Source organism: Sciurus carolinensis, chromosome X (genome assembly GCF_902686445.1).
Source record: "Sciurus carolinensis chromosome X, mSciCar1.2, whole genome shotgun sequence".
Classification (NCBI taxonomy): Eukaryota; Metazoa; Chordata; class Mammalia; order Rodentia; family Sciuridae; genus Sciurus; species Sciurus carolinensis.
In genome coordinates, this window is record NC_062232.1 from 17,637,046 (window position 1) to 17,662,263 (window position 25,218).

Genomic DNA, 25,218 nt, shown 5'->3' on the forward strand with positions numbered 1-25,218 from the left:
TAACTAATCCTTACCTGAAAAGGGTTAGTATAACCATGGTTGCAATTTAAATTCTAAAGTCCATTAATTCCAAATCTTCCAGATAACAAATCCGAAACCAAAAGCTCTAACTTTTCAAAGTTATTAAATAGGGCTGGGAATGTGACTCAGTAGTGGTAGAGCACTTGCCTAACATGCACAAGGCCCTGGGTTCCATCCCCAGCAATGGAAAACAAACAAAAAAAGCTATAAAATAAAGGCCACAGCACTTCAGTCTTCATCTTATAAGGGTGGCTTGGACCTGTGACTGCCAATTCAAGTACAGTCAATTTAATTATATACTGAGGGGATGAAAAGATTCCAAATTGGTAACTCCTCCACTGTAAAAAAAAGCACAAGACAAACTGTCTACCAGTTATTTAATTGGAAAATGGTCTCCATAATGGCTCAGGCAGAGCCTCAGATTACTTGAAAAAGCATCTCTGCCCTAATAGCAAGGGGGTGGATGGGCACTGTCAGGGCCTTGCTAATGGAGTCACTTTTGTTAACTGTCAATATTTCTCCCAAAGCACTTAGAACAAGAGAAAACTACCCAATGAGCCCTAGAAGAGGCTACCTGATAAACTAAAAACTAATTTTACCATATGCTATTTATATTGGTTTAAAGAAATGGGTATAACATAGGAACTATGCTATAAATTGAATCATTATGGTTTATGTAACTTTTTAATGGCAAGTCCACAAAATGAATTCCCAGCACCAGATTATTCAGGTTGGAGTCATCTGGAGCATGATCGGTGCAATTAAGAATCTTTTGTAGAGTTGGGGGAAAGTAGAGCTTAATAAAAAAAAAAAAATCACAGTAACACAAAAGCACACATCAAGGAAGACAGACTCCAACCAGGACCTCACCCAAGCAGTACATAAAACATTTTCAAATATAATTACTGAGAAAAGATTCATGCAAGGCACCAAAAGAAATTTCTTGCCCCAAAGTTATTCAATTCTGAGTTCAGGAGCCACCTGGCCACTTGAAAGTATAGTGAGAGACTCAGAGCAAGAGATTTAGGTGTGTTGAGAGAAGAGAAAGAACCAGGTAGAAATGGATATTCTGTGTTCATGTGGAGTTTAGCCTTTATCCAGCGGTAATGGGGACCCAAAGGAGGGTTTTAAAATGAGAAAAGGGACAGGTCCTATTGAGTCCCTAATGACTAATCCCTTCCCAAAACACAGAGACAAATGGGAGGCTGTGGCCAAGAAACTGACATCAGGAATCAGATGAGCAATGAATTTGAGAGCATTCAGCAGGTAGAATCAACAGGACTTAAGGAAAGAACTAAATGGTAGCTGGAGTGAGGTGGGTGTGTCAAAGGTTTCTGGCATAAATTTTTGTGTTTTTAAGGAGGAACCACCTACAGTGGTCCTTATACTTTCATCAACATCAGAATTACTGGAAGATGATTAAAAATGCAAATTGCAGGAACTAATCCCCCCACAAACACAGAAGACTGTGATTAGACTCAATCTACAGTATGGCCCAAGCTTACATTTCCCACTCCCAAGGCTCCATTGTTAAAGCTACAGCACAGGTGCACGTTATTTATGACAATGGGGATAAAGTGTAATGGAATAGGGGATAAGTAGAAGGCTGAAGGAGTTGGGGGTGGGAGAGATGCTCTTTTTACTTTTGAACAAGAAAAAAAACTAAATGCAATTAAAATGGATTGTTCGGGTTTTATACTTAAGACAGTTATAGCTACTTAAAACATACAAAGTCTGCTTCCACCAAAAAGAAGCTCACCAAATACACAGGAGAAGGGAAGCTTGTTGGATGAGCATAATGGTTCGGGAAATCAGGGAAGGGTCACCTCAAGCCACAGGCTGAGCTGGGTAGGAAGTGCTGGCCAAGCCATGGGTTCCTAATACCTTTAGAGGAAGGTAAGACCCATCCTCCCTCTCTAACAATTTATGCGTATACTGGAGACTTCCAAGAAGGAGCAGGTTAATTTTGACGATTTGTCAACCAGATTACTGAAATGCTTAATCAAAACATAAACCAGGATTTTACCTTTGGGGCAGTATTGACATTTTGGGCTCTCAATGCTGTGGGGGGACATACTGGGCATTTTTAAGATGTTGACCAGGATCCCTGACTTTTATCTACTAGAGCAGAATAGCACCCCCCTCAGTTTGGCCAACCAAAAATGTCTCCTCAAACAGTCAAATGTCCCCACACAGGGTAGCAGTTGATGGAACACCCCCATTGAGGGTCAATGTCTTTAAACTAATAATAGACTTCTCAGTTACAAAAGCAGCAAAGACTTTGTAGTCAAACAGTCATGGCCCTGAATTCCAGTTATATCACTTAAAAGTTTAAAAATTTAAATGGGACTATTTATTTATATTTAAAATGGAGACAACCCCTACCATAGGGTTGTGATGATTATCTAAAATCATGTGTAATGCAATTAGGGCAATGCCTAGTCCCAGAGGCAATTAATATATTTTCCCCACAAACACATGCTTTGAAGAAAAAACAGATATTTGTCTTCAGCTAGCCTGGGTAAGAAAACCTACTCCACATAAGAAGAAAATTACAATATGATCATAGGCTATGAAAAGGCAGTCCCAGTTCTCTCCTTTGAGCCTGGACGCTAACCTGGGAGTTCAAGGATTCCCAATAGACCAGGAGACCCAATTCAGGGGGGGTCTGTGAACTTGGGTGGGAAAAAATACACATTCTTATTTGCACTAGCCAAAATTCAACCTTTTTTCCATTTATACTTGTAGGCCAAAAACTATACATTATCAACTACTCCTGGTCATTATTACCAATTAAAAAACAGACTTCTGTGTCACATATACATTATAGCTGAAAATGCTGATTTTTCTCAGTTCTATTTCAAAATTATGTAAGTTATTAGCCCTGCTGATACCATATTGCTATTTTGTGTGTTAATACAGCAGCATATTTATCACATTTGGGGATTTTGTATTTTGAAAATTATATTTTAAATAATTGGGTTATTTTATGCATTTAAAATGCTTATTCTGAGAAGTGGTCTATAGGTTTCCCTGATGAGGGTCAATGGCAGAAGAGTCCCTACACCAAACCTTTTCTGCCAAGTCCATATGTCCGAAGTAGCTTTCTATCCTTTCACATTTCCAAACTCAGGACCTGCCCTCAAAATTCTAAAAGGGAAATATGTGCTGGCTGTCCCCTGATGGATGTGAATCAGCATTCCACCTTTATTGTAAAATAAATTTGGTCCATTTAATTAGTATTTACCAACCATCTATCATGTTCTAGAGCTGTCTCCAGGATACAAACTCCAGACATCCGTCTTTGAAGATATGCCCAATCCAAGGAACAAAATGGACATAAAAAGCAAGATTGGAGACCTTTCCAGAGTTGACCAACCCCCTAGAGACTTCTCCAAAGGGCACCTCACTCACTTCTACATATCTAGCACCCTATGGGCATAAGGGACCAGGAACGAAGCATGTGTCCTCCACTAACTCAGAGATGCCTAAACTATAGAGACATGGAATGAATTTATTCTTGTTAACCTCAGGCTGAAAAAAATCTCAAAATGTTTTCTGGGCTGAAGAGTCCTCAGAGTCCAATACTTCACTTATAAAATGACCAAATATGAGGTTTTCTTTCTTTTTAATTTTTTTTATTTTGTTCTTTTTTAGTAAAAATAATTGTCTGGGTTACCTCATTAGCCAGAACACTAAACAGCACTACCAGGCCCAACCTACTATTGATCTTGGTGGTCTAGTAGCTGGGTACTAGCTGGCTTGCATCCTTAACTAAGCTATATGAAATCGCAACATAATAACATACCTAAGTGGTTCAAGTTTAATTCCACTAAAATCACATCATGGAACTACAGCATTACAAGGATTACTGACAAATGGGAAAAAAAGAACATGAATCCAGGCTCCACAGGCATTTGACTCACCCTTGAGTCACATCCAATATTCACATGCCAAGAGTAATGCCTTTTGACTCATTATCATCAATTAAAATAAACGTTTATGGAGACCTCACACGTGGATTTCTCACCAAGTATCCCTCTTTGAAAGAGAACAGAATTTAGAAGATTCTGGTCTAGCCAGATCCCCTTATTTTCCAAATGTAGATATGGTCAGAAAGGCTGAAATGCTTCGCACCAAATGTAGTGACTGGGGCAGAAATACAGTTAAGAATCAGCTTTCCTTTTGTGTAAGGATTCAAGATCTGACATAGATGCATATACACATATTCCCCCACAAAGTTATTTGTTCTAGAATGTTCTTCACTTTGTCATCAAAGCTTTCTTATCTCTGATTAACAACAGACTGGGGAATTAAAATATTAATAGCTAATGTTTGATCTTTCCCTCTTAAGAGCCTTGTATCCTGCTTTACATGTGTACCTACACACCTTTTTATCACCCATCATTTTACTTGACTTTCTTCACACAACTATATTTACATGTCACATTCACAACTGGACAACTTTGAACCTGCCAGTTTCTCCTCCTCTCCTCCAAACTGTGCACCCATGGTTCTTTCTCCCTCTCTGACCAGTGTCAGCTCAAAGCATTGAAATTTTTCTCCCTTTTGCTTCCTATAGTCATGTGAAGGTTTTTTCCCCACTTGGAGGACACAGACAGGAAAGAAGTAGCCTGTTGTGAGCCAGCATTTCAGGAGGCAATACCTGAAATAAGCTGAAGGAGGTTTAAGACTCTAGAAAGGATTGAGGAAGTGTAGAATCCACAGGCCATACTGAGATCACTCTCCCTACAGCCTAGGGGAGAAAAAAACAAGCTGCACAAATATAAGTCAGCGTTCCCAAGGTGTTTACATCAGGAACACTTCCCAGACTCAGCCCTTATGGGTGAGAGACCATGATCCATTCAACCACAATTTCTCCATAAAGCCTCTTCCTCCTCACCACTCAATTGCATATACTAGAACCTCCACTAACGACGTAACCCAAGAGCTGTCAGGGTAATTCTCAGCAAAAACTTAGTGATCTCAATCCCCTCCATCTCTACCACCTAAGTACCATTTCATCTCCAGATTCTCCCCAGCAGTCTCCCTTCCCTCCTCACCTAAGAAATGTGGGGATTAAAAGATGCATTGTTTTCTTCAAGTCACTTCTGATCACCCAAATACACTGGTGTTGCCTAACAACTCTAGTTTACGGCTAGATCCTTAACAGTAAAAGCCCCAGGAGAATCCTAAGAGGTGTGCACTGTTCCTTCTTTATCCCCCACCCCCCTCCCACACACAGGGAAGACGAGGCTTAGAAAGGTTGAGAAATTAACCCAAGTTCACATGGTGAGCCAATCAGGAAAAGCAGGACTCAAACCTAGATGTTGCTCTGAATCCTGTTTTATTAAATCTTGTGTCATCTGAGATCCTTTAGATTTGAAGAAAATGCAAAGTGGGTCCCCAGAAGTTCAAAAAGTAAGTGTGTTAAAAAAATATTAACAGAAAAAGGCTACTCCATCTAATTAGTGAAAACGCTAGGTATGAAGATACGCTCCAAGGAGCACGTACGGAAAGTGCAGATGCAAGTCCGCACAGTCACAGGCTTAAAGGCCACCAGAAAAAGTACAGGCAGTCCCATCCCTCCTACCCCCACTCCCATGTTGGAGGCTCTCAAAGAAAAGAAGCCAGCAAAGCACCCCTCCCCTTCAAAATTCCTGCACACATTTCAGACTTTCCCAGCCCTCTCTGGTGTTGCGGGCTCTGCCTTCTGAGCCCTCTCTGATTAAGGGAGTTATAATTCCCGCGCCCAGACCTCATCCCTCCCCACCCCCAATAATAATAATCGCTTCCTTTTCCCATCCCCCCTATCCCTTTCCGGGGGATCTGTCTTCTACGCAGTCGGCTAAGAATCCTGCAAGCACTGCGTGGCTGTGGTCCTTCTCCAGCCTGAGCACCCCAAGAGGGGAAACCCCCGCCCCCAAGAGGGAAATTTACCGGCCTGCAAGCACAGGAAAAGGTGGCGCGGGCAACCTCGCGCGGCGCACGCCCCCAGCCCGGGCCTGCGGTGCAGGTCACGCCTCGCTAGCTCCAACGCGCTCCTGCACCCCCGCCCTATGGGGGGATCCGACAGCGCCCTGTAGTCTGAAAGGGATCCCCTGGTAAAGAGCAGGAGTAGCGAGCCCTCTTAGGGTGTGGGTGAACCGTCAGGGCCCGGAAGGACAGTGAAGCGGGCGGACACCCGACGCGGCCCCTTCAGGCCCCGCACTGCGGCCGGGACACAGCACCGGGCGAACAGCAGCGCGGCGCTAGCAAGAGTGCGGCCTCCGCCCGACCGCCAGTGCACGAGGCCCCGCAGCGCGCCCGGCGCGGCAGCCTGGGAGACGCCGGCGCCTCGCGGGCCGCCCGCATTGTTCAGCCCGCCGCGCGCGCCCGCCTGGCCCTGGCCCCGGCCCCAGCCCCAGCCCCAGCCCAAAGGGTGGCGGGGGCAGCGGGGGCAGCAGCGCCAGGGCCGGGCAGGTGGCGGCCGGCGCCCTCACCTTTGGCGCCGAGCATGAAGTCCAGCGTGCTGTGCCTTGCTGCTGCCATAGTGAGGGGAGGCCCTGTGCCATGCCTGGGGGAGGCGGCCGCGGAAGACTGGGGGGCCGCGCAGCGTGTCAGGCTGCGGGCGGCGGGGAGTGAGCTGCGCCGGGGGAGGCCAGGAGTAGGAGGTGGGCGGGGCCGCTGGGAGCGACCCTGGGCGCGGGGGCGGGGCCGGGCCCGCCTCCGGGAGGGAGGGAGCCGGGACGCCTCCAGACCCGAACTTGCAGCGCGGGGTGTGAGGCCTTACTAATGGTGGAAACGTGGGCGCTGTGCTCCCCGGCGTGCGTCACCAATGGCCGCGCCCTGAGCCCAGGCTCAGGCCGGCGCTCCCGCCATCCGTTAGGTCACCTTAGGTTTAAACAGCGCAGCGCGACTTCCGGGGGGGGCCCACCCCATGCACTTCCCCATATACCTCCCTTCAAGCTAAGGCCCCTTTTATTTCTCTGCCAAATCAAGAAAATAAAATGCTAGGATCCACCCCTGTATTCTTAAGTACAGCTTGCCTTTTCAGTTAAACTCATTAGGATTAGTCTTATCATTATTATTAACCAAGGTCTGCTTTACATTTGAGGTCAGAATGAGAAGCTCAGAGAAGAAAGAGGATAACATTGTTGCTAATGTTGTGGTGGGAAATTGCAGATTTGGGAAGCTCCTTCTCCAGCAAGACTCTTCCATTGCTGGTGCCTCTATTCATGGCAATAGGCCTTCCTTGGTGGACTAATTTTTTTTACATTGAGGTTATAGCTAGTATTAAACAAACTGAGATCAGAAAGAGCAGAAGTGCTTGTGGATGAAAACTCTCCTTTATTGTGCTGACAAATATCCCTGGGCAAATGCCTCTACTATCCTGCAGGCTCAGGTGCCTCTCTGGACCACAGGAATTGCTCTAACAGCTAGATGAAATTTAGATCAGTGAACTCATATGCCTCCACAAAAGCAGCAAGAACCTGGATTTGAAACTCCTCTGTCCTCCACGCAGTTCCTAATGACTGTTTTGCTGAGTCCTTCACGGTCCTACAACAACCAGGCAATGTCTTCAGGAGTATTCTTCAACAGCTCTTTCTCTGATAAGAACTGAATCCTGTTTCAACACCCATGTTAATTTTTTTCCCTACCCATGGCCACCTGCATGTTACTCTGCTCTACTTCTGTGAAGCCCTAAGCCTCAGTTTTGTTAGCTATTTGACTTTCCCCCCCTTCAGTACCTCTAAGTGAGCCTGCAACTCCTCTTTCTTTCTGGGATGTTCTCCGGTTCTTGCCATTCCTCTGGAGTCAGGTCATAGGAAGGTAGAGGTCCTCCTTCTGTATGTTGCAGGGGCATGAAACCCCAGAAGCCTCAGATGTGCCTCTCCCCACACAGCATCAGGGTGGGCCAAGTATGTAGAAGGGGCCTGCCCTTGGTTTAATTATCTGCTATAGCCATCTTGAAATTCTCAAGAATTTATGAACATGGGACACAGTATTTTCATTTTACAATGCCCCTGAAAATGATGTAGCTGGTCCAGCTCAACAGCTCATGTTGGGGTAGTGCAGGCAGCCCTCACACTGGGACTGCTGTCTCAGGCTTAAAAGCCTTTAACTGGGTTAGGAGTACCTATTTGAATTTTAGAACACATTCTCATTGCCTGAGTTTTATAATCTAGGTCCCCAGACTCCAAGACCTATTTCAAGACTAATAATCATTTTGTTTGTGGTAATTAAGTTACAGTCAATCAATTAAATGTTATCAAACAGCCGTTTTCACTTTGTTGCAGCAACACATCCTACAACAAAAGATGAAAGAGAGAGTTACCTAATCAAACCATCACCTGCATCCTTGAAACAATCTCCTGATCAACAAAATTTTTCATCAACAATGAAAATGTGGGTATCATGGATTTATGTGCTTGTGCCTACCTTCATCTACTCTTGACCAAAAGGAAGGAATGAAAAAGTACACGTAGCCCTGCCTTCTAGGAACTATCCAGGTACTCCCAGCTGGACCTGGGAGTGCTAGTGAACAGAAACAATTCCCCAGAGCATAGCATCAGGCAAGCTTATTCTGTGACCAGGATGGGGGAAAGACACAAACACAGCCACTTTATAATCATGTCTAAATACAAACAAAACATGAGCCTTAGGGCTGTGCTTGGAAGCATGCACTTGTAATCCTAGCTACTCAGGAAGCTGAAGCAGGAGAATCTCTAGTTTGAGGTCATCCCAGTCAATGCAGTGAAACCTCATCTCAAAAAAAAAAACAAACAAAAAACAACAAAAAAAAACCATGAACCTTCTCCAAACCACAAATGTGTCCAGCCATCCCCCAATCCTGGCTAATACAAATGCCTTCTGCTTCTTTATTAACCATAGCATTAGCTTGGCTCCAATATTCCCCACTTCTTGAGAACATTTGTTAAGGCACTTGATCATAGAAAGACCCTTGGCAGCATCCAATCCAGAGCAACACTTTATTCCCTTAACCATGCCCAAAACCACCTGACAGGTACAAGTCTTCTAAGTCATCCTTTCTAGCACACTCTTGCTGAGATTCACACCAGCCCCATCATGTGCATTCTCCTTGAGGGGAAGTGTATTGAACTCCAGGTGTATTCCTGGAGTGTGTGACTGGAGGGCAGTGACAATCCAGACCATAAGATGATGTCAAAGCTTACATTGAAAAACCATAAGTGACTTGCTTAGCAAAATACTACATAGTGTTAGGTAGTACTCCTATCCTAAAACTTGCTTTCAAATGTGTCCTGTTACTTATTAGCCTTCAGGCCAAGTGGGCATCAACAACAAAGTTTTTTATAAACTCAGAGGAAGACCCATACTGCTCTGAGCTGTTAGAAACCATGACTACCAACAGAGAAGAAGTCAAAAAACAGAAAACCTTTTTACTCTTTGTTAAAAAGGAGGTGATGGTGATGGTAGTGGTAGTAAAGGGGAGGCTTTACTTACTGGAAACATCCATGGACTAAGAACCACTAGGAGGCTGCCCATTATGCTTCTGTTCCAAAACTTCCTTGTGAAGGAGATGGGAATGGGGGTGGGTTAGCAGCTGCCCTGGCCATCAAAGCTAGTAGCCTTTTGTTTTACTGTTTTCTTTTTTGCTTTTTCACCATTTCACTTGGGACCCTAGGAGACATTCCACCTCCCTGCCTCCTGTGTGCAGCTGTGATGAAATCACTTCCCCTCTTAAAAGTTTGGCATTAGCTATCAGGGTTAGAATGGCTGACAAAAGTCTGGATCACACCCCTACCATTTTTCCAGATGAATGTGAGACTTGCCCAGCTTTTTAAACACTACAGTATTTAATTTTTTGATTAAAAAGAGTGTGTAACTGAAAGGGGGCTTGGATTTTTGACACAATGATTCACAATTTCAGCTGCACACTAGAACTGCTGGAGGACTTTAAAACATATTGCTGTTGCCTGGGCCCCAGTCCTAGCATCTCATGGAATTGGCCCCAGGTACAGTCTGGGCACTGGGATTGTTAGAAAAGTAAATAAATAAAAACTCAGGAGATCCCCATGTAAATCCAAGTGCCACTGCCAAGTCAGAAAGCAGTTTGTACCATAATAGATATCACTCCATTTCACATTGACTAGAAAATAAGGAGTGTGACAATGTACAGAAATTAAAATCCTTGTATACTGCTCCTGGAAATACAAAATGGTGCCCAAGCTGTGGAAAACAGTTTGGTCATTCTCCAAAGGTAAAATATAATTACCATTATGATTGGACTAGGAATGTAGCTCAAGGGTAGAAGGCTTCCCCAGCATGCCTGAAGCCTCAGGTTCAATCTCCAGTACTGTGGTAGAAAAAAAGAGAGAAGGGGGAAAAGGAATGACAATATTATCATGTGATCCAATAATTCCACTCTTAAGTATGTTGACACAAAATAATTGAAAATAGATGTTTGAGTGAGGTATAGTGGCACATGCCCATAATCCCAGCGCTCAGGAGGCTGAGGCAGGAGGATAACAAGTTCAAAGTCAGCCTCAGCAACTTAGAGTCCCTGAGTAACTTAGCCAGACCCTGTCTCAAAATAAAACAGAAAAAAAAGGCAGCTGGGAATGTAGCTCAGTGGTTTAAGCATCGCTGGGTTCAATTCGCAGTACCAAAAATAAGGAAAAGAGATATTCAAAAAATATGAATGTTTATAGTAGTAACATTGTTCACAGTAGCCAAAAGGAGTAAACAACCCCAAATGTGCATCAGCAGATATCAGTAGATGAATAACAAAATGGCATAAGTCATACCACAGAATATTGCTCAGCCATAAAAACATATGAAGTCCTGATATATGCCACAATGTGAATGAACCTCTAAAACATTACATTAAGTAAAAGAAGCCAGACACAAAATACCACCATTACATGTTTCCATTTATATGAAATGTCCAGAATAGGTAAGGCCATAGAGACAGAAAGAAGTGGGGAGCATGGACAGGTGACTGCATTATGAATATCACTTTCCTTTTGAGATATCATGAAACTAAATAGAGTTGATGGTTGTACAACATTCTAAATATACTAAATGCCTCTGAATTGTTTCCTTTAAAATGTCTAATTCTATGTTTTGTGAACTTTAACTCAATTAAAAAAATACGTGTAGCCAATCTTGCTCCATTCTGTGTTATTTTAACTAAATACCTAAAGCTAGATAATTTTCAAAGCAAAGAGGTTTATTTTGGCTCATGGTTCTGTTATTGAACCAAGGCCTCTCTTGCCCTCCTCACAGTATGCCAATCACTGAAACAAGTTTTGTAAAAGAGAAAGAGTTTATTCATAAGGCAGCTAAGCATGGAGATGGGAGATCTAAGTCCCAAACACTCCTCCTTGACAGTAGGGATTAGGGGTATATAACTATTTGTATTTGAAATGTCCTCCAGAAAGTTCATGTTTTAAATGCATGGGCCCCAATACATCAAGGTCCAGAGATGAGGCTTTTAGGAAAATATTGAATGATGAGGGCAGTAACCTCATCCATGGAATAATCCATTTGATAGATAAAAACTTTCAGTGGACTACTGGCTAATAACTGTAGGCAGGTACAGCATAGTTGAAGGAAGTAGGTCACTGGGAGTTTACTTTGAAGACTATACCTTGTCCCTGGCTCCTTGCATGCTCTCACCCCCGCCCCTCCTTCCCGGCTGCCACAAGCTGAGCAGCTTTCCTCTGATATACCCTTCCATCATGATGTTCTGCCTCATCTCAGGCCAGGAGCAACGGAGTCAGTTGACCATGGACTGAACCTCTGAAACCATGAGCCCAAAATACTTTTCTATTTCTAAGTAGTTCTTGTCAGACATTTTAGTCACAGCAATGAAAAGTTAACACAGGGTATTTATGAGATAAAGAATTAGGATGAAAGGTGATTGAAAGTGAAATAATCAGTGGTCTTCACATGCACAATCAATCGTCATGGTACTTCATGGAACACATGTTCAGAAAATGGTGGGGGTATTTTAATATGAGGGTACAGTTTTCAGCCCTCCTCTGATATTGAAAGGTCACCCATTTGGACATTTGTGCAGGCCCAAGTGAAGAGTCAGTCATTTCAACAAAAGTAGCATTCAAGTTCCTCAAAAGTGACCTAGGCAACTGTAATCATCATGACCTACATGTCAGAGGTATTATCTATAGCAAAGCTAGTGGGAGACTAATATATTGCTCAGTTGCTTCAATATATGACCTAAAATTAGTGATTTTTAAAGTCAACTAAAAGCAACTGAAGTTAGAGGGGTTTTTTTTTTTCCAGTTTTTCCTTTGGTTTTAGTTCTCTTTGAGGTCACATGACCATATCTGGCTGGCTTCTGGTTAGGGCCATATACTGTTCCATGCATGATTGAAAATCAGAAGAGCAAGCAGGCACAAGAGCACAGATCACAGAGCAAGAGAGGAAGCAAGAGAGCAAACGGAGGAAGCAGAACTTGCTTTGTAACTGCTCACTCTCACAGGAACTGCATTAATCCCTTCAGGAGGGGTGGGACCCATAGTCAAACTACCTCTTAAAAGCCTCACCACCCCTTAACACTGTTACCTTGTAGACCAAGACTCCACATGAGGTTTATCAGGGACAAACCACATTCAAACTGCAGCATAGTTACACCACATTTGTAAGGTAAAACTGTACAGAAATTTTCAGTAAATGGGCCTCATTACCTGAAGCAAATTCCAAACAGTAAATGCATGACAGGATGAAGTTGAAATGAGGGGTTGGCAAAAAGAAAAAGTGCATACTGCTGAGAAGCTAGCCTTGTGGTTGTGATTTTCTCAGAGATAAGAAGACAGGGGACACTGTAGTCATTTAGGGGGAACAGCCCTAATACCCCAGAGGCAGTGCTACCAGTTGCTTTACAAGTGCCTACACAGGCTAGAAAAAAGGTTTTTCTCTGCCTTGGCTCCAAAACCACCCCTAACTTCAAGTCTTCCTTCATATTAGCTACAAAGTATCTTAAGTCAAAAAATTCTAAATACTTTAGGACCCAAGGAGCACAACCTGTAGAATGTCCTGGGGTAAACATTTTTCTTGGGCCACTGGGACTGTGGGGGTGAGCACCCTCTAACACTTTTTGCTTTGATAGCTTCTTCAGCTTCAAATGCTAAACTATAGGGGCTGGGCATATAGCAGAGCGGTACAGCACATACTTAGCATGTGTGAGGCCTTTGGGTTCAATCCATAGCACCAAAAAATGTTAAATTACTTAATCCTTACAATAGCCCTGAGAGGTAGGTGATCTTATTTCTATTTAACAAATGGGTTAACTGAGGCACAAAGAGATTGGGTAGGTAGAAAGTGGTAGAGCCAGTACACAAACCCAGGCAGGTGACTCCAGGGTAGGGCTCTTCACCCCCTTCATGGTACTACCTCTGACTGCTCAGCCTCAGTGGTCCCAAAGTCTCCCATCTTATGATACCTGACCCCCCAGGTGTGTGAGTCTGTTTCCCTCCCACCAGAGGGCATCCCCATAAGTGTGCATATGCTTGGAGGAAGTGCCATGCCTCCTTTCTCTCTGCAGCTATTGCCTAAATCTTCTAAACAAGGTCTTAGGTAAAGTTCCTACTGCACATCTAATTAGCCATGTGAGAGTGAACAGGTTCACCAACCTCTCTGTACCTCCTCTCTCACTTTCTAAAATGGAGCTAATAAAAGTATATACCTCATAGAGTTGAGGTGAGGTTTAAATGACTAAATACATGACAAGTACTGAGGGCAGCATCTGACATGTAACAAGTATTCAATAAATGGTAGACAACTACAATGAAGGGAGGGAAATGGGGGATATTATATGCACATATCAATATACCTCAATGAAACCCATTATTCTGCATAATTAAAATATGCTAATAAATAAATAAATATTGGTATTATTAAGGTGCCAAACACCTTCAGGACTGACTTTTCACCCTTGTGTTCTCAGTGTTTAGCACAGTGCCTCCCACACAGTTGACCCTCAATATCTCTGTCATTTTTTTTTTCTTAGTTTTTTTGCGGTACTGGAGGTCGAACTCAGGGCCTTGTGCTTGTGAGGCAAGCACTCTACCAGCTGAGCTATCTCCCCAGCCCTGTCATTTCAAATTAACTGAGGAATAGAATGGCATGCTTAACATCCCAAAGGACCCCAAGCAAAGACCAAGTTCTCTGGAACCTGGGAATTTGGAGAGATAAGAACAATAACCAACCCATGTTCCCCAACAGAAGCAGGCTCATATTTATATTTGACTCATATTCCTGGCCCCCAAGGCTTCTGGGCAACTCACAGCCCACTTAGAAGCCCCTAGGAATCCATTGGTAGAATTCTCTGCATAATTATTTAAGAAAAGTAAATGACAAAGTTGATTTTCCTTGAGACATTTTAGGCCAGCACCCTGAATGCCAGTTGTAATCTTCATTTTTATCTCCAATATCAAATACAGAACACAAAAGGATGACGAGTCAGTTTCTACTATTAATCCATGGTTGCAGCTCAGTCCTTCAGACTCAGGTTCCCCAGTTATGTATGTACACCCCCAGAGGGTTCCTCGAGCATGAGAAAACCTGGCTTAGGGTGAAGACCGGAGGCTGAAACTCATTTGGGGCCTGTACATTACTCAGCACTGAGGAGAGGACATAACTTGGGGAGAAAAACAAAGTCAGCCTTTCTTAAAATAGCCTCCACTTGAGATTCTACTAAGTCCTCGTGATGTCCAACCCACCCTACTTCCTCCTTTCCTTTCACTTCAAGCAAAGAATGGCACACCAGGGGGAGGGGAGGCTTAATCTTTGCAGTGTGTCACCTAAACACTTATGCCCAAGTAATGATGTAATCAAAATTGTTACCAAAGCAAATAGATCATGTTGTGGTCCAAGAAGTAATGCCATGTTTTTTCCTCTGAATGAAGCCTTCACTACAGCTGTACTTGAAGATGTGACTAAATTCTTAGTTGTTAATGCTAGTTAAATATATTTTTTTTCTTACTTCCTCAGTCTCCATAGAGATGGTATGGCAGTGTGGTTAGGATCAGGGCCATTTTGCCATACAGTCTATCATCTAATCCTGATTCTTCCATGTGCTTCCTGGTGACCTTCAGCAAGTGATCTCATCTTTCTGAACCAACATTTCTTTATCTGAAGATTAAATAAATTAATAGAAGTATGGCATTTAGAAGAGTGTCTGACACATACAAATCCCCATGGAAAGATTAGCTAATATTACTCGTGACCTAAGACTGTTGTTAAACTTTTAGTTTCCTTTGCCTAAGTCTAAATAGTGAGCACATGGGGGTTTATAGGTTAACTCCGATATCAGTTATCTTTTCCCTATGGCAGAGCTAAAACGTTTCTAAAGCATGCTGCCTTTTCACCTTGACTGTAATATCACAGGAGAAGCAGCATCTCCGAAGAAGGGTCTGAGGAGTTCCCAGAGAAAAGGAAGAACTCAACTCAGGACCGGTGGGGTTCTTGCATATGTGTCAAAAAAGAATTTCACCACTTGCCAATCAGAGACACAGACAGAGGTTTATTTAGGAAGCAGATAAACAGTGAAGGAAGAATGTGGGTTATCTCAAGAGTGAGAGGCCCCTTCTTGGTTTGGGGACTCCAATATTTATAGAGGGGTAGTAGTTAGGAGCTGGACTGAAGGTGGAGCCAGGGTGAAGTAAAGCAATTTTGTGCCAGTTTTTTCTGCACTTGTGCATTACCCTCATGTTACTTTTTGTAAGCAAGGGCATGGGTCAAAAGTGCAGGCCCAGGGGCAGGCTGGGTTGCTCAGGAGTTGCAAAGGTTCCTGGGAGCTTTCTGTAGTTTGATGGTTCATGGACTTTTTTTTTTTTTTTTTTGCATTTCAGAGGCTCATGGGTATTTCCTTTGAGGCTCAGTATATCTTTCCCTTCATCCTCAAAACCCTATCTCAACCCTGTTTTATCCATTGGCAAAACTCCATCCAAACATTCAAGGTACAACTCAAATGCCAACTGCTGACACAGGCAGAGCTGCCTGTTTACTCCCTTGCTTACCTCTGGGTTCCCACAGAGGTAACTTGTTTCTTGCCAACACTCCTTCTATAATGGAACTACAGTCCACAAAGTTTGAGGGACAAGCCCATTTAAGGAGGTTGTTAGTTAAATAAATGATCAAGGACCAGAACCTGTTTTTGTACCAGGGATTAAGCCCAGGGATGTTTAACCACTGAACCACATTCCCCAGCTCTTTTTTGTATATTTTATTTAGAGACAGGGTCTCACTGAGTTGCCTAGGGCCTCTCTAAGTTGCTGAGGTCTGGCTTTGAACTTGTGATTCTCCTGCCTCAGCCTCCCGAGCGACTGGGCTTATAGGCATGCACCACCATGCCCAGCTGGGTCACAGAATTTTTAAAGTACTATGTCATATATATGTGTGTATATAGGTGTGTGTGTACATATATATATATATATATACACATAAATACATACATGTACATATATATATACACACATACATACACACACATAAACATACATATACATACATTTATATATAAATAAAATTTTATATATATGTAATTTATATATGTGTGTGTGTGTATGTGTGTGTGTATATATATATATATATAAAATTTATAATTCTCCCAAGTCAGCAAGGTTTATTCCCCTCACTTAAATGTATAGATGATGAAACTAAGTGACTTGCTCAAGGTCACATGCCATTCTGCAGCAGAGTGAGGTATGTGGGTCTGTCGTGACTCAAAGTCAGCAAGTAGAATTTCTAGTCTGTCATGTTGCTATTCAGAACTGGAAACAAGTGCAAAAAAAAAAAAGCACTGAATGGCTTATTTTAAACATACTCATTTTACATGCAGACAATTGTTATTCTAAGGAAGGGGTAGAAGGAAAAGAGAGATTATATTTTGGTATACAAAGGCAAAAGGATAAATATTCCTTTTTCCTGTTCCTGGATCCCATTGCAGCTTCTTCAAAGGAAGGGAATTTATGAGTGTTGACACAACTCTTATTTAAAAACCTTCCTTGGCTCCCTTTTCAACTTCTTCCTCTTGGCACAAACAGGCCCAAGACTCCCCTCTGTCAGGTTCTGAGGCTGTGTCCCAAACCCTTATGCAGCAGTTACTGCTAGAATTCATACCACAAAGGATAATTCATTCTTCTCTACTAGGCCATGTGTCTCTTTTAGTTATATTGTATATTGCCAGGCATATTACAATGTTAATCAAAAACTCTTGCACTTTAAGGTATATTGATATCAATATTTTAAAACTATACTCATTGTTTCCAGAACTTTGTCCATTAATAATCTAAATTCACATTTTCAAACTTATTTACAAATGTGTAGTTGTCTCATTTTTGTCTGAAAACAGATTTTCTTGGGTCGAGGGTTGTGGTTCAGTGTAGAACACTTGCCTAGCATGTGTGAGGCACTGGGTTCCATCCTCAGCACCACATAAATAAATAAAGTAAATCTATCATGTCCATCTACAACTAAAATTTTTCTTTTTCTGGTACTGGGGATTGAACTCAGGGGTACTCAACCACTGAGTCACATCCCCAGCCCTATTTTGTATTTTATTTAGAGACAGGTTCTCACTGAGTTGCTTAGTGCCTTGCTGTTGCTAAGGCTGGCTTTGAACTCACAATCCTCCTACCTCAGCCTCCTGAGCTGCTGGGATTACAGGCATGTGCCAACATGCCTGGCTACAACTAAAAATATTAAAAAGAAAAAAAAAAGAAAACATATTTTCTTAGTTGAAATGTATTTGTTGACATTAAAATGCCATGAGGAAAAATGAATGTATATATTATTTTAAACTTGCTTTCCTAAAAAGAAACTAGGTAATGCTCATTGATATTTTGCAACTAGTCAAAAATAATTTCAAGCCAGACACAGTGGCAGGTACCTATATTTACAATGACTTGGAGGGTAAGAGGATTGGTCAAGTCCAGGAGTTCAAGGTCACCCTGGGCAATAAAGTGAGACCCACCTCAGAAATAAGTTACAAAGTTCAGATTATCATGCTCCTGCATAAAAGGAAATTTTACTGCAATGCAAGATGCCTGCCAAATGGAAAAATAAAGTCAAAAGAACTTTCCTTTGCTATGATAAAGTAATAGTATGATCATCAGTGGGACCAAATCAACATCATGTGCTTCCTACTATGATTTACTGAGAAGGACCCAATTCCCTTTCTGTGTTCTTCTTGCCAAAAACATACAACTTGGATTTTATCATGATGAAACATCAGATAAATGTAAACAAGGTGAACTTCCAAAAAACAATGGTCTTCAAAATATATCAAGATCAAGAAAGACTAAGGAACTGTTTCAGATGAAGAAATTAGAGAGAGATGACAACTAAACTACAATGTATGATTCTGAATTGGATTCTACCTTAGACCGGAAAGAAAAAAAGCCATATAAGACATTATTGGTACAACTGACCAAAGTGAAACAAAGACTGTGGATTAGACAATAGGATTGTGTCAATGTCAAATTTCCTGACTCTGATCATTATACTGTGGTTACATAAGAAAATGTCCTTGTTCTTAGGAATGACATACTGAAGCATTTTGGGTAAAGGGACACAATGTCTCCAATTTACTCTTGCATGGTGGTATGAGGGAAAATAATGTGCATGTGCAAATAAAAATCTAGAGAGGGCTGGGGAGATAGCTCAGTTGGTAGAGTGCTTGCCTCATAAGCACAAGGCCCTGGGTTTGATCCCCAGCACCAAAAAAAAAAAAAAAAAAATCTAGAGAGACTGACAAAGCAAATGGAGTGAAATGTCAAAAATTGTTGAACCTGGGTAAAGAATATACAAGAACTCCTACTACTATTTTTGCAACTCTTCTGGGCATGCATTTAAACTATGTGAATTAAAATGGAAGGTTATTGAAAATAATGAATGTATAGAAAACATAAGAATATTGCAAAAGCAAAAAAGGAATCCTCTAAAATGCATATGACACAGGAGAGCCAAAGACATTGAAATCAGAAAAACTGACTTTTAAAGAGCAGAATCGTGGGAAACAAAAAAAGTAACTTTTGATACTTTCAGCTCATTGTTTACACACTTAATTAAAAAAACTTGACACACTTCTCTCCTGGGTGTTTCATGTCTCATTCAGCCCCATCAGTCTGTACCATGGCTCCACGTCACTTACTTTGACTGATAACTGTGACACAACCCTGACCTCAATGCCTACCTCCACCCTGGGTGGAGTTAAGCTTTTCTGTGGATGATGCCCCTCTCAGTTTCTTGACCTCCTCAGCTCCAGGCATTCTGGATACATATGTGGAGCAGAGAGAGTGGAAGGAGGTAGTGGCAAAAGTAGTAATGTCCTGGAGCCATTCAGAATATGTGTGCCATGCCCATTCTTTGACCAGGATAAGGGGGAAAAACCTTGCACTGGTGCTGATTGGAGCACACACACACACACAAACACACACACACACACACACACACACGCACACACGAGCACATATGCATGTGTTCGTGTGTGTGTGCTTTCCTTAATAAAACTGGGCTTTCACTCTATTCAGTAATCCTTATTTACCTTTTCTAGGTTTTTATTTGTTTGTTTTTGCCATACACAGGGCACCATACATGCTAGGCAAGTGTTCTACCATTGAGCTACATCCCCAGCCTCAACTTTCTTGTGTGATCTCAAATTTGGGACATTTACATGCTTACAAATAATGAATAAAAATAGACTGCCCACATCAAATGCTTTGATTTCATTCTTTATCCTTCTCTTTTCTTCCCACAACCTACCAATCACCAAATCTTTCTTAAGTCCATCTCATCATTTTCCTCATCCCCTCTTTCCAAATATTCAGACCCTTATCTTTTCTATCTTTTTTTTTTTTTTTGCAGTGCTGGGAATTGAACTCAGGGCCTTGTGCTTGCAAGGCAAGCACTCTGCCAACTGAGCTATATCCCCAGCCCTTTTTCTATCCTTTACAGGAATAACTGCCTCCCTGGAATTCATGGCCCACCTACTACTTCAATAGTTACCTTTCCAGAACACAAATCTAATTATGCATCGACCCCCTTCCTAGAACTCTCTATTGGCTGTTAATCACCTACAAAAGAAGACCAAATGCTATGTATGACTTAAAGACTTTTCATGATCTGACTTTAGTCTGCTATTTCTCACTCACTCCTATTATTCTTTCAAAGATAAGAGCTTTAGTTACTGCAAGTCTCGGATACCGCATGATTCTTTCATAAGCTAATAATGTCAACAAAAATAATCCAAAATTTAAAAATAAGATTATTTATTAAGTCATAAAAAGATAACTCCCTGTTCTTTCAATGTTGTACTAAAGTACTATCAAATAAGTACATCTTCATTGATTGATCCAGACTAGTGGTGTCTAAATAGAAACACACACACTTTAAAATTTTCTAGAAGGTACTTTTTTTTTTTTTTGGTGCAGTGGATTGAACCCAGGGGTGCTTAACTGCTGGACCACAGCCTCATCCCTTTTTAATTTTTTCTTTTGAGACAAGGTCTCACTAAGTTACTTAGGACTTTACTAAGGCTATCCTTGAACTCGTGATCCTCTTGTTTCACTGGGATTACAGGCATGTGCTACCACGTCAGGGTAGTAGCCAGGTTTACAAAGAAGTAAAATTGCTTCTTGACCATTTGGCTAAGATCAAGTGTACAAAAAGAAGTAAAAGACACTGAAGAGATTGATGTTAATAATGCATGATATTTTACCTATTACATCCAAAGTATTATCTTTTCGATACTAAAAAATATAGAGATATTTTAGTTTTTCCATTTAACCTATGCCTTTGAAATACAGTATTTATTATTCCCTGAGCACATATTTGGATGCTACATCTTCATGGGTAACACTTTGTATATATATTTATTTTTCATAAAATTTACAGTGATAGCTGGGCGCGGTGGTGCATGCCTGCAATCCCAGCAGCTTGGGAGACTGAGGCAGGAGGATTGTGAGTTCAAAGTCAGTCTCAGCAATTTAGTGAGGCCCCTAAGCAACTCAACAAGACCCTGATTCTAAATTAAAAAAAAAAAAAAACAGGCTGGTGATATGGCTGAGTGCTTGTGTGCCCATGATTTCAATTTGTGGTACCAAAAAAAAAAATTTACAGGGAGAATAGACAGATTTGAATACTCAAGTTACTTTATCATATCTAAAAGTTTTCCAATAACTGAATTCAGTAGCAAAAATCAGTTTCCTTCAACATCCTTATTGACAAAACTAAGTATTTTTTTGTGGAAGAATTGATTTGTCTTTAAAGCAAAAAAGCGCCACTTCTGTGTGTTAGAAAAGGGAGTGACCTCTTTCCTCTTTCCTATGGTTGATATTTCTATAACAAAAGACAGGTTAACAAGAGAAAAACATCAATTTATTTTATAATAAATTACAGGACATGGGAGCTATCAGATTGAAGAACCAAGGGCCCAGGGTGAACTATCCATTCTTATGCTTAGGTTCCATGAAGCATGGACAGTCATGTAGAACTGTGACTGGACAAAAACAGTATGAACAAATGATAATAGACTATGGGGGGTATAAAATCTAGCAAGTCCTATTTGTTCAGATTCTTCTAGGCCCCTCACTTGTAGCATTCCTTCCTTTTGGGTATGAAGCAGGACTCTTCTGGAATGGAGGGTCATATGACCTACAAATCAAACAAGGTAGGTCAGAGAATTTCTTTATGGCCACCTCTTACATAGAAAAACAGAGAAGGGCTGGGGTTGTGGCTCAGTGGTAGAGTGCTTGCCTAGCACGTGTGACACACTGGGTTCAATCCTCAGTACCACATAAAAATAAATGAATAAAATCAAGGTACTGAATCCATCTACAACTAAAAATATTTTTTTATAAAAAGAAAAGCAGGGAAAAGTTAGAGTAATATTTTTAGGTTTTATGACTGGAATGGGGAAAAGGCGGTCTGCTTTCTGTGACCCAATATGGGTAAGAAAATTTCTATGGCTTGCTTCTGGGGAGAATAAGGGGTGAGAAAAGAAAAGGAAGAGGGCAGAGATTTTGCTTCTAATATTACTTCTGAGACCTTCACTGTGGAGTATGGTTTTCTGAGACCCAATAATTTCAAAATTATGTCTGTCCAAGTTAAGTAAATTGTTCACATTATATTCAAAGAGTTATTACCTGATTAGAGAAGCAATTCTAAATTTATCTATATAAGTTGAGGCATTCTTCAACTTTTCCTTTTGTTTTTGTTGCCAATTTACACAAAGCTATATATTAATTTAAAACTTTTATATCGTCAACCCGTTAGAAAAATATATAAAATCATTAGTATTGATTTTTATCACAAAAGTTCAGTTTCTACATAAATCCTTTTATCTATCTAAGTCATCATAAGCTTTTCCTTTCCTTAGAGTTTCAAATGTATCTTGTTTTTATGCAATGAGACATCCTTGAGAAAACACATAAATCACATTGCCATTTTTTACTTTTGATTTCTGGTATTTGGCAAACATTTGTTGTGCTTCAAGAAAATCTTAATTTAAGTTAACAGCACAGTAAAACTTTGTAAAACTCTGTGGTTCAACCAACAAGCATTGGCAATGAATACAAGATTAAATTCATTGTCTTCTTTGAACAATTCCATACACTGGTGATGAGTCACAGCATTTGAAATATATGCCAAATAATTTTAACAATAATATCCATGAGACTGTCCATAGAGTCTGTTTCAGAGAAATGAGTTCAATTATTTTTGGTATATATCATGCAATGATATGAAGTCACTGGAAAAACATCACTATCTTGTTTTAAAATTCCATGAAAACTTGAATTTTGACTTAATACAAGTGAATTACCATTCATTGTAATATTTTCTATCAAATCTAACTGAAGTTCTTCTTTGAAGAATGTAAAAGATTAAAAATACCTATGCTACACATTTTTTAAGGCTATGAGCTGACATTTCTTTGTAATACGGGAAACATACTCAAAGTATTAGTTAGACAGTCATATATCACATGAATCATCCAAAGCTAAAAAGAAAAAAGTATTTGTAAGTTTTCAAATTTTGAATCAGTTGATCTTGGATACTGGTCTTATGTTTACAGGCAATTATTCTGTGGTTAAATTGAAGATCTTTTATTTTTAATAAAATGACTGTTTCAGTATTTCCTGAAATTTTCCCACAATTTCCAATAACTCAAATTATTTATTTTATTCTTTCCATCTAAAACTGGTTTTCTTTTTTTGTGCAAGAAATTTAACTTGGGGGACTGGGGTTGTGGCTCAGAGGTAGAGTGCTTGCCTAGTATGTGTGAGACACTGGGTTCAATTCTCAGCACCACATATAAATAAATGAATAAAATAAAGATCTATCAACATCTAAAAAAATTTTAAAAAAAGAAGTTTAGCTTTTATAATTGGGCATGGTGGCACACACCTGCAATCCCAGCTACTTGGGAGGCTATGATAGAAGGATCACAAGTTTGAGGATAGCCTGGGCAACTTAGTGAGATCCTGTCTCAAAATAAAGCATAAAAAGAGTTGGGGGGGGGCTGGGGATATAGCACCGTGGGTAGAGTGCTTGCCTTGCAAGCATAAGGCCCTGTGTTCAATCCCCAGCACCGCAAAAAAAAAAAAAAAAAAAAAAAAAAAAAGAGTTTGGAATGTAGCTCTGATCACCAGTACCATAAATAAATGAATATATATAAATATATATATATATATATATATATGAGAGAGAGAGAGCCATTATGAAGAAAGAAAGAAAAAGAATTTAAAAAAACTCAGAGTCTATTATCTATTTTTGCTCTTTTTCTTTTCCTTTTTTCTGGTACTGGGGAGTGAATCCAAAGGTGCTTAACCACTGAGCCACATCCCCAGCTCTTTTTTGTATTTTATTTAGAGACAAGGTCTCACTGAGTTACTTAGAGCTTCACTAAGTTGCTGAGGCTGTCTTTGAACCAGCGGTCCTCCTGTCTCAGCCTCCTGAGCCGCTGGTATTACAAGCGTGCGCTACCACGCCCAGCTCTATTATCCTTTTTAAAACAATTTCCTTGGTTATTCAATCTTGAATTTAGTAGGCTACTAATTTTATTGATTTTTGACTGTTATCAAGTTCACTCTGTATTTGTCTAAAATGTCTGTTAATATTGTCCACTTACTTATCTTTAAGAAATTTTTACATAACAAACAGGTTTTCTTGTTTTGCTCTGCCACAGGAAATTGCATGAAAATTACAACATACCTTCTTCCAGTCTGTGTTTTCTGGCATAATAGTAGTTGTATCTATATCTCCACTCAATTGTGCATCGATATTATGTCTCCATTTTACATTTCATAATAAGTTCATACTTATTTTATTCAAAAATTGTTTAATTATATTATAATTAAATTCATAAGTATCTCAATTTAGATACCAATTGCAATTCACATTGGTTTTACTGTAAATTATGCTGTATGTATAAAACATTCAATAAACACATTTCAGTGTTGCATCTGTGCACAGAAAAAAAAACATTTGAATTGAGTCAATCCACTGACACTGAGTAGACTGCTATAGTTCAATGCCTGTGATAATTCCTTATCTAAAAGGGAGTAGACATGCTATGAGTTTGTAATGAATGAATGAAAGAATGGGAATTTCCATGCAGCCTCTATTATGTGCCATTTTAGACACTGGGAGTATAGCCACAAACATCTGTGAGTTTGGAATATAAGAAGACCATGATTTAATTGCTTGAATATGATAAAATGATATGTTGAAAAGCAAAAATTAAAAGACAGACCCAAGAAGGCAGCATACACCCAATTAGTGTTATATAGTACAGTGCTCATCCTAAGGAGGAAAGCATTACCTTACTACTCAAGTGAGAAACAGAGTCCCTACCAAACAGACTTTCTTAGCAGGCACCCAAACTTAACTTCATGTGAAAAACTTAAAGACTGTTCTTTCATATATTCTTTCACCAAATGTTGCAATTTGGGATCAGAATTACAAGTTGGCAAACCTATATAGAATTTGTAGCATTCTAAGTGCAGACCCTGTTGAACTATAAATAGAATCAAGTGTTTTCATCACAGCTGGATCTTTTACCTTCTCTGCCAGCTGTGGAACCCTCTTACTGAATTATCAGTTAGTACAGGTTTGCCTTGTCTCTGTATACCTATGGCATCAAGGCAGGCATTTTTACAGAGAAAAATGTAAATCTAAAATAGAGTACCTCAATCTTGGCAGTTATGG

At 40.5% G+C, this 25,218-nt stretch overlaps 1 protein-coding gene across 1 annotated transcript in view; it reads right to left on the bottom strand.

The window, feature by feature from the left end:
• Sms (spermine synthase) overlaps window positions 1-6,714 on the bottom strand; it is a 54,002-nt gene extending 47,288 nt beyond the window's left edge. The window contains exon 1 of the mRNA XM_047536368.1: window positions 6,504-6,714. Coding sequence (XP_047392324.1) covers window positions 6,504-6,552 — 49 coding nt within the window. The 5' untranslated portion in view covers window positions 6,553-6,714. The remainder of the gene's footprint in view (window positions 1-6,503) is intronic.
• Between the last annotated feature and the right edge of the window lie 18,504 nt (window positions 6,715-25,218).